This window comes from Poecilia reticulata, chromosome 16 (assembly GCF_904066995.2).
Source record: "Poecilia reticulata chromosome 16, P_reticulata-male-v2, whole genome shotgun sequence".
Lineage (NCBI taxonomy): Eukaryota > Metazoa > Chordata > Actinopteri > Cyprinodontiformes > Poeciliidae > Poecilia > Poecilia reticulata.
Window position 1 is genome coordinate 12,525,781 of NC_088845.1, and position 10,636 is coordinate 12,536,416.

At 39.3% G+C, this 10,636-nt stretch overlaps 1 protein-coding gene across 3 annotated transcripts in view; it reads right to left on the reverse strand.

Moving 5' to 3' along the window:
* erfl3 (Ets2 repressor factor like 3) overlaps nucleotides 1-8,461 on the reverse strand; it is a 75,303-nt gene extending 66,842 nt beyond the window's left edge. Inside the window, exons 1-2 of one of the 3 annotated variants that reach the window (XM_008431318.3) lie at nucleotides 7,755-8,459; nucleotides 7,366-7,641 (exon numbers count right to left, since the gene is read on the reverse strand). In XM_008431318.3, coding sequence (XP_008429540.1) covers nucleotides 7,366-7,387 — 22 coding nt within the window. In that variant the 5' untranslated portion in view covers nucleotides 7,388-7,641; nucleotides 7,755-8,459. Of the gene's footprint in view, nucleotides 1-7,365 lie in introns of all 3 variants that reach the window. The other 2 variants (XM_081616826.1, XM_081616827.1) reach the window with 2 other exon arrangements.
* Between the last annotated feature and the right edge of the window lie 2,175 nt (nucleotides 8,462-10,636).

Genomic DNA, 10,636 nt, shown 5'->3' on the forward strand with positions numbered 1-10,636 from the left:
TCTTCGTTCATCTCCAGCAGCATAAATGAACTAAATCAAAATTAATGCATCAATCAAAAAATGCATCGTGAAGAGGAGAGAAACGTATATAAGTTGCAGGACCCGCTAATCCAGGGGTGTCAAACTCCAGTCCTGAAGGGCCACTGTCCTGCAGTTTTTAGATGTGCCACAGGTACAAAACACCTGAATCAAATGGCTTAATTACCTCCTCAGTTCTCCAGAGCCTTGCTAATGACTTAATTATTCTATTCAGGTGTGGTGCAGCAGAGGCACTTCTAAAAGTTGCAGGACACCGGCCCTCGAGGACTGGAGTTTGACACCCCTGCGCTAATCTATGAAAAAACTACAACTATAGTCTGGAAAATATGATACTAAGAGTAGCACCATCAAGAGACGGATAAAAGAAATTAGTCTCTGTATTTGTGGGTTTGCTGGAGCAACTAACAGTTGGCTTCACACTTGAATGACGAACCCCTAGTGCTGCCACAGTCTTGACAGCTTACACCCTGATTATATTCTAACCAGTAGCAAGGTGACAGTCCGAGATCTAACCTAAAGGACATTGCTTTGTTCTGATCCAAAATAAAACCTCTCATCTAGAGGGATCAGAGGCATAGAGTTACCTGATCATCAGGCGTGGATGTGTGCGTGTGTGCGTGTCATCGGCCTGGGATCGGTTTCACTGGCGCCGCCGTCACCGAGAGGCTGTTACATACACCCACGGGCACGGACGTACAAAGCTCTGTTACCTATAAAGAGCTGCCCACGTAGAAACATACACTCTACATATTGTTTCGCGACTGCGTGCCTTTCAGTCACCTCTGGTGAAGAATGAGCAGTGGAGTTGTGTAAAGTCCCCTCATTACGTTACGAATGCACATGCATGCGCAGACAGCTGCCAAACAGAGCAGGTCAAACCAAGCATTCTCAACATGAATTTTGATACTCATTTGAAAAGAAAGCCCCGTGTGTGTGTGAGTGTGTGTGCGTGCGCACGGTGAAGTGATGTGCATCCCGATACTACAAGCGTCTTTAAATAAACTAATTTCATCATATAATCAGATTCAGCCGACAAAGTCTGCAAGAATGCATGCTTTACTAAGGAATAGATAGTAACTGTTGTGTTTCCCCCCCTCATGTGTAATGCAACACAGCCGGCAACTATTAACCTTCTGAGCAGGAATGTGGGAGGTCCAAGAATTCAAATAAAAATGCTGCAGCCTGTGCGTGAGTGTGTGCGTCTTTTCTGTATGCGGAGCCACAAATATGTTCTTCAAGAGTGCTACAGTCATCTGTCAACACCCTGTCCCGTTCACACATGCACACTCGGCCCGGCTGAACAATAACCAATAAAGATCGATGTGGGCCACGCTGCCTACAACCAACGTTATTGCAGCACAACTGGATTTGACTCACACCGGAGACATGCACAAGGCTTATCTGTGACAACAATAAGTGAAACTATGTAGCATTAACCTTCATAATTGTGTGCAACTAATAAAACAATGCTAAAAAAAAAAAAAAGTTTAGCTTGAAGAGGTTAAATCAAACTTCCACAAGGGAAGAGAGGGTCGAGAGCAGTCACAAGCATCCAGGCCTTGCTGGCTGTGGTCTCTGTGGTCAAGGGCGACGCTGGACTAATGGTGCAGAGGTCCATTAGTGACGACTGGCTGGGCACATTGTTCCCTTTGGTCACATTCCTCGCTAAATGCAGACATTTCCACAATTGAGGCCGCCTTCCAACCAGAAGTCATTTGTATTTACATTTGTCATTTAGCATCACAGAGGGACACATCAAAACCTTCATGATGATTTTTTTGCAACCGGAAAAGCACAGGAGTAGGTATGGGCTGGAATGAGATTCTCTTGGTATACATGAGCAAAAATACACCAATAACTGGTGTCGTTTGATATTTTATTCGACTTTTTAACCAGGCTAGTAATCATTTCTGGTTTTGTTTCAGGTTTGATATTCAGATTTTGATTTTGGACAATTTTTTATTTATTAGTTTATGGACTATAACGCATTCATAATCTCTTCTATCTACTACAGCTCAGTAAAAGTATTTTTGGCTAAAGGAATGGTAAGATGGACATTTTTTGTGGTTTGAAACCAACTTTTTAAAATGTTGGTAAACCTTTCAGATGACACTGCTGTGCTTGCATTGGATGTTCTACTTTGGACTATTACAAAAAAAGATCCAGTTTTTGAAAAAAGCTACAAGAGCTGCAGATGGAGGTTAGCCAGTGGCTAAATCTAGTTCACCCGTCTCTCGAGGGCCCAAATAAATAAATACAAGATGAATACCTTCACAACTTTTCGTGGTGTGCACAAAAAAAAACAAAACACAAGGGGCTTCTTTGGATTCGTGCGCATATTTCTCAGCAATACTGGCTCAACAGCTGGTTTCCTGAAACAAGCAATCAAGGAGGCTTTGGAGGACAACCAGTTCTGCTGCGGCACACTATCAGTTTCAGGCTTTTAGGCGTTTTGGCTGAGCTTGATCGCAGCAGGACATATAAACCTGTAACACAAACCTGGTTGTAAAACTGAACTGAGATGGGAAGAAATGCAGGCTTTTGCTGTGGTCAGCGCTGCAAGGGAGTTTTCCCAGATAAAGCTAATCACTGTGCTTATCATCACAGCCGCTGTTGAGATTGAAACCCATATGCTTGCAATCGCACACAGAAACACACACACGCACGAGGAAAACGTGATATTTTACATTTATCTGCTGCGTTTCTGTGTGTCCCTAAAAATAAATGGTAATACACCTCTGAGGCACATCAATCACTCTCAGGAAGCAGGGAGAAGTGAACAACAAAAATCATTAAAAGCACTTTTTTTTTCTCTCCCAACACTTGTTGAAAAGTACGCTTGGATGTTCAGATTTGCTCCACTTTTTACACGCTCGATGCCGCTCTCTCACACCCACTCTCCCTCATTTAACACACATGCAGAAGTGGGGTCTCTTCATGTGTCAAAAGCACCATCAAACTATGAGCTACTCTGCACCATTATTACCACAATGAGAGGTCCCTGGCCCCACAAGTCCACACACAATCAGTCCCAGGCCCTGCCCCACTCCCACCATTGTCCCACACTCCACACACACCCACACAATGGCCGACTCTAGAGCCAGGGGTCCCACCGTGCAATTCCGTCACACAAAGACACACACAAGTCCTCGTCCCGTCAGAGAGGAGGGAAAAAGAGAAAGAACTGTAACCCTTCAAGTCTGATGGAGAAGAACGGAGTTGCAAAGCGGCGCCGTGTTTGTTGTGGGTTGCTGATAAGAGTTTTAATTGTGTTTCTCCAAATCTTTATCACCAGAGCTTAATCAATCATTAGCACAGCTTTCAGGCACAAACATAGGCGGACACATTTGTGTGAGCACAGATGAAATGCATCCCACCTCTCAAACTCTGTCAATCACTAACAAAAGCCAGGTATACAGCAGTGATTAGATATTAAAACCTAAATTAAATTGGATACTTTCCAGCACTGCAACACCAGCACCAACCTGCTAGCGCCAGCAGATGTAGATAAAACCTTGCTGCGTCTGTTTTCATCACATCTACTCACTTTCTAACCAGAAATCCTATTATCTGTTCAGGCTAATGCAATATCTGTAAAATATAGACGTAAAAGGGAAGCACACCGTTTACAGAAAGGAAGTAAACTCAACAAAGCCAGCAGATTATCATATGAGGCATAATCCCACATCTAACATCCCCACAGAGGAAGGAATGATTACATTTTTTTTTATCTCACAAACTACTCATCCACATCCTACAACACAGCTTAATCTAAATGACGCTAAAACACTGATGGGTTTGAGACAGTGCTGGGATTGCATATGTGGGAACAGCAGGAGATCAGACAGACCAGGGACAATCCTGCAGATTAACAACTTTAATATTTCTGCTGTTTAAAAGGTGCTGCAGGGATCAGATTTTGACCCAGACTTTCTATGTTTGCCAATAAGCGCTGAAAATAAAAATATGGTACTATAGGATTTTGTCTTTTTAAGACCATTATGGTCATAAAACCCAACAAATAATTTAAGCCAATCTAATAGATTATATTTAATTTACCATTAAAACCTAAGCAAAGTTGATATTTGTCATCTCAAATTGGAATGTTGCTAATGTTAGTCTATGACTTTAATGCTTTATCTATTGAAGTTAGATAACAAAGGTTTGTGTAACTTCAATTCCTTCTTGCAGTATGTAGTAAGACAACTTGTAGCTTACTAATAAAACTGCTGTTTTCCAACCAAACCTTGTTATTTTACATGTTCCTACAATGTACGAAAATGTGCAAAAAAAATATAAATAGCAAAAAATGCAACATTGGAGTTCAAGAGCATGAGCCTGTGCATTGTAAGAAAAGAAATGAATCAAAGAAAAGAAATAAATGAATAAACATAAATGTTAAATGTAAGAGATTGCTAAATATAAAAAAATTGAAGATTTTAAAAGACTTTTTAAGACCCTGCAGAGAGTATTTGAAATAAAAATAATTTTACCGTGAGATAGTTTTCTTACCTTTAAAAGCTAAGCAATGCAACAATGCATATTTATTTAGAACCACTGTAAATAACAGTTCACCATCTATTTCTTTAAAACTGTATCATGATCACCTAATGAGCCACACAGCTAGACTTTTTTTAGACATGCACTAAAAGTGAAACTGATGACGTTACCATGTTTCGGATTTATTTGGAAAATAATTTTCTGACCATTTGCTGGCACTCATAGAACATCTCAAATTAAATTCCATCCACTCTGTCAAATAAAGCTAATCTAACCTGCCCTGAATCCACAGCCTTTATCCTACGAGACACACACTATTCAAAACAAGAGCGCAACACGAGTATTTCAAAGACATGACAAAACTTTGTTTCACAAGATTGCTCACATTTAAACTCTGTAAATGCTTTTTAACACACCAACAAACAATGCAGAATAGTCAACAATGTGACAGCAGCTTAACTAAATGTAATTAAATGCCTACTGTTGTTGTATGCTAGCCCTAAAGTGGGACTGCTGCTAACTAGTGGCTCAATGGAAAAGAGCAGCAATACCACTGTATAGTATTCTAACCAGAATCAAATTGAACTATATTGAATTCGTCTAACGTCTATCTGATTGGATTAATTTTAATTCTGGAACAGTTTTACTTAAAGTGCCTTAAGATGACACATATAAATGTGCTCTACAGAAAAAGAAGCAAAGCTCATATCCATAAAGTTAAATGTTAACTACCTGAATGGTAAAACAATCAAGAGTAAAGACTCACAATAAACAAATCCACAACATACATCAAACCCCAAAAACAAGCACGTTTTTAGTGCCTCTAGCTATATGCTGCCACACAAAACACAGAGTTTATTGTTGTAAAGCAGCTAGTGGTGGTGGTGGTGGTGGGATGTCACGGCAGTCTCCTCGGGGCCATGAAGAGTGTGGGTGTGTGCGCGCTGGAATGTGGAGGGGCTGATGGGCTTAGGCTGGGTGCAGAGGGAGTCAAGAGGAGGCAGAGCGAGGGAAGGAAGGGGGCTCTCCCAGGAGGAAAGGGGTCCTGCACAGATTGTCAATCAAACACACATATGATCCTGAGCCGAATGCTTCTTAGGAAGTACTTAAAGAAATGTCATGATCCTCCTACAGAAATAGCGATTTAGGAATAAATATAAACTACACTGGCATACCGTGACGTTACCTTTTCCTACCATTTTATCACACTGCTCCTAAAGTTTAAAGCTCTTGTAATGAGTCTGCAGGGGAAATGCAAGTGTGATTTAAGCATGAAATAAAAGGGAGAACTTCCTCTCCCTCACTTGTTGCTGAACACTGAACTCCAGCTAGCTGAAAGAAGGACACAGTTGAGTTTTATCAATCTAAAAGAGACAAAGTTTGTTGCTTAGAGATGGTTAAGGTGTGAAAATTAAAGGGAGGTGAAAGTATACTTTTTTTTAGTAACATTCTTAGTCAAATTAGTGATTAGTATTTATTATGGTGTCCAGTAGATGTGGAGCATCCATCAGAAACCATTTTATTTAATCATAAGATCTAAAATGAATTTTTGAAATTATGCCAATTTTTTTATAACCTTTCACATTATTTACATAAATAAACTCTGTATGTTTGCTACAAATGTGCTGCAGCTTCTTTAATTTCAAGTTACATACATAATTGGAGCTTTATTTCAGATATCTTTCAATGGTCTTTTAGATTCATTAGTTTAGATGAGGCTGCGCTTAAGCACCAACTATTAGATGAGAGTTAACTGGTTCATATTAGTTCATATTAAAAAGTGGATTAATTGAAGAACTTCCACTCAAAATGTCATAATATCTGAAACAATGTCAAAATTATGCCGACTTTTACAGTGAATACTCTGTTTTAGGTGAGAAACTTTCACGGGTTTCCCACATAAATTTCCCCAGAATTTTGAAATTATAAATTACCACAGCTCTCACAATTTTTAAATTAAACCACATGATTATACTATGACATCAAATTCTTGAAGCTTTGCTAACATGATAGTTATTATTAAAAATCATTTTGTGGTTAAGGTGGATTACAACTACAAACAAACATAAATTACACATTTTTCCATATAAAATAATCTTTCAGGTTAATTTTATGTTTTGAAAACTGTACCAACATATATTCAAAAGTTTCTTGAGATTAAAAATAGTTGACAAATCATGACGGCCACTGCAAAAAAAAAAAAAACAACAGCAAACTTAATACATGACACACATGACAGTACTTCCACTTCCTCCTTTCTGGAGAAATTTTACACTGACCTTAAGATAGAGAGAAGCAAGAACAAACTTATGCAAGCATTTCGGGAATTACAGACGCAGAGACCTCAGCTGACTGCTGGGAATCCCCCCCCCTCCTGACTTCAGCTCACTGACAGGCCAAGTACCTGATAAAAAGTCAGCTCTCTTACTTCCTATACCTGCCTGGATCCGTCCACCTCTAAGCGCCGCTGCAGCAGCAGGAGGAATCTGGTGTTTCTAGGATTTTTTTTTTTCTCCAGCTACTTCTCTGAAAGCTGGCGGAAGATAAAATAAGGTTGTCACGGTAGCATGTCGCTTAAAAAAACTGTACAGTAGTATAACCACTTCCTCTCAGACCGGAGTACAGTGCCAAACCTGCACCAGATTTTACCTGCTTATCAAGCCGCTGCTGCACACGTGAGAGCAGCTCTAATCAACAGGTCTTCATCGTGTTTTTCCCCCCCGTTTTTGTCAAATCGATAATACAAGTTGGTTATCACACACTGCCAGCCCTGCTGAGTAAGTAAACAAGAAAGACAATGGTAGACAGCAATCATAGCAAACTCACCAGTATCTCCAGGTGTTTTCATTCTGCTTCAGCTGAACTGGAAAGCTAAACTGGAGGAACTCCACAAAAGTTGCTTGTGGAAGAAAAAGTCAGTCTCTCTGGCCTCTTCTTCCCGCTCCGGTTTCCAGTCTGGAAAACTTGGTAAAGACACGCTGAAAACTTTTTTCTTCTTCTTCTTTCGGGAGCTACCGCTTCAGCGGCTCTGTCCTCGTTACAGCCGCTCTGCTCTTACTCCTTCGGTTTCTCCGGATCAATAAAAACCGAAAAGTCCTCCTCCTATTAAAAAAAAAAGAAGAAAAAAATATGTACGTTTGTGGGTCCTCGCTGCTGGTCCTGGAGCAACTGGGAGCGTTTCAATCTGCTCAACTCGCTTCGGGGAAACAACCAACCGTCCCGATTCGAGAGGCAACCGAAAAGCCTTTCACTCCGTCTCCTCCTCTTCAAGTAGTTTGGCTAACTGTCCGGTAGCTGCTTACTCCGTCCCGGCCGCATCTTTCTCACAGTCCGGCTTCAAAGCTCTACTACTTGTGTGTCTGAAACGAAGGTTAGAAAGCAAACCTGTGTTTCTTCGCAGACTTTTTAGTGCTCCACTCACTCTCACACCACTCCACTCAGCGCTGCTCTCCTCCCCCCCGCGCCTCGCTCGGTTCCTCGGGGGTGTCGTGTTTCGCTCGCTCTCTCCTGACTGGGGCCCGCCCACACTGACGAGGAGACAGGAGGGAGGGGGCTAAAAGTCGCGAGTCACGCCCACTCACCACGAGCCGGGGGCCCGCACTGGCGTCACTGCCGCACGCCGCGTTGCCAAGGAGACTGTCGCTGCGCGCTGCCGTGCTGACATCATATCCGAATGCTGCGAATGGAGGAGAGGCGCAAGAGCGGCCTGGCTCGCTGTTCTTTTGCGTCAGTCTGAGATAATTAGACCTTTTCATATCAGCATAATTACACTTGTTAAATTACATGACAGCGTCAGGTGGTGATTAATACTGAAATCAGAGCGCTTATACGCGCCATTGCTTCCAACTTTTGAAGTTTTGTGTTAGAAATTCACTTCCTTTCACATTAAAATGTATGTTTTTGCCACGTTTGTCCTTTTTCTTTGTTTGCATGTGTAGATTATGCATTAAAGCTGTGTTTGTCTCCAAGAAAACACAAGTTTCACGTGTTCAAACAACATTAAAGACCTGTTGGAAATCAATTCATTGCAGGGCCAGCCAAAGCATGCACTCAGCTACATTTGCCTAATTAATATTATGTAGGAAAAATAAATAGTAGTTTTACTACTTGAGTTATATTATTATGAAATGTCACTACACTTCCTTGAGTAAAATGTCTGGATACTCTGTAAATACCTTCACTAAATGAAGAACAAACATGTTTTAACCTGAAATGTACATACAGAAACCTACAGTTTATGATCAACTTTTTGTTGTGCTATTTGGAGATCAAGAAGATACAGTAAACATCTTACAGTGTCACTAGAAGTACTTTACCCTGTTCTAACATATATACACACTACGTACAGTAGTATACATTTTATACTGGGAAAAAAATAGATTTGTAAAAAAAAAAGTTTTTTCTGCATTAAATTTGTCATTTTGTAATTATCTACTTGTATCATCTTTTCATTTCAGTCTTCAAATACCAGAATGTGCACATATTTTTGTCAAGTCTCATGTCTTTTGAATTTGTTTTATTTTGGAAGGTCAATGCTTCTGATAAAACTATCCTAGCCAGAAGTCTAATAATAATTTATGAGTTGAAGCACTACTGCACAAAACATGCAGTGATTATTAAAGTGTCACACGTATAGGCATTAATTAATAAGATGCACCACTACTCTGGGTACATTCAATTTAACAAAATAGAATAGAATAGAAAAGAAAAGAAAGTACTGTTTATGTCCCCAAGTGGACGAATTCAGTGTGCAACATAAGTTGTACTGGAACATAGAGATATGTTGCATTTAAGAATCAATATAAAAATCAAATATGCAGATTTTAATCTACTGATAATGATTTATATTAATTCTATTTTTATACTTAAATACATAAAAGGAGGAAAAAAATACATATACTCAATGGTTTTTGATGGAGGATGTGTTTCTGAATCCATTAGAAAATAAATAAATTACAAACCTGTCCCCATATGCATCAAATCTTATGTCCTTAACATTTATTTATGTTTTAACTAACCCCCCAAAATTTGGCTGTTGGTTGATGTGTACAGGCTGAAAATGATATAAGTTATTACTTTTTAACAGTTTCATGAATATAAAAAAAATATAGATTTTTGAATTTGATTTTGAATTTGAAAATTCAATTCAGTCACGTATTCAGTGCATCTCTATAAAGAATACAAGGACAAATATTAAACTGACTATGACTAAAAGTGTTTTGCTTCACACCATTCACTTCATTAGATGGATAAAATTATTTTTTTTACAATAATATCTCTGTCACTACAGCAGCTTCCTAAAATGTCTGATAAATACCAAGAAGTGAACATTTGACATATCCTATATGCTGCTCCGGACACACTATACCTTCCAGCTGGATGGTAAAAGACCAGAAAACATTCATCCATTCATAAAAAATGACTAACCATTCATTGGCTTCTGTATGTTTTTATGCAGCCTTTTATTTTAATGTTACCATCCAGACATAGTTTCACATATGTAGAAAGACTCCGGATATTTTACCAGTCCCTCTCTTTAATATCTTGCTGCATTGTGGCAGCAAAGATATTAAAAAATGCATTTCTCATGCTCCTCAGTAAATACGTTGGATTAACTAATTTGCACTTTGGGAATCATGTCCGGTGAGCAGTCGTCTCAGCCTATGGAAAACAGGTGAATATCCTCAGGAAACAAGAGAAAAAGACTTGTTGCCTTTTAATAAAGCGCTTTGGATGATTTTCAAGGTTTAGCAGCTGCATGTTTTCAACTTCAACACTTGCCTGCATGTTCTTTCAGAGTCTAAGCTCTTTTGTTACAAAAAAAACATCCATGTCTAAGAATATCCACTATGATTCATCAGTGACTATTTGGATAGAAAACTAGTTTGCCATTTGGATTTATAGCATTATTAGTGTATTATTATTTTCTACAATCACTGCTTAATAAGGACAATAATATATTTTTATAGTGCCATTTTCATCACATGATCTGAAAGGGGTACAAATACTAAAAACAGTGCAAACAGTTTATTAAAAAAAAAAACACCTAGGAAAGTGAACAAATAGTTTTGCCAAAAGGACAAAAGCCTAAAGTCCT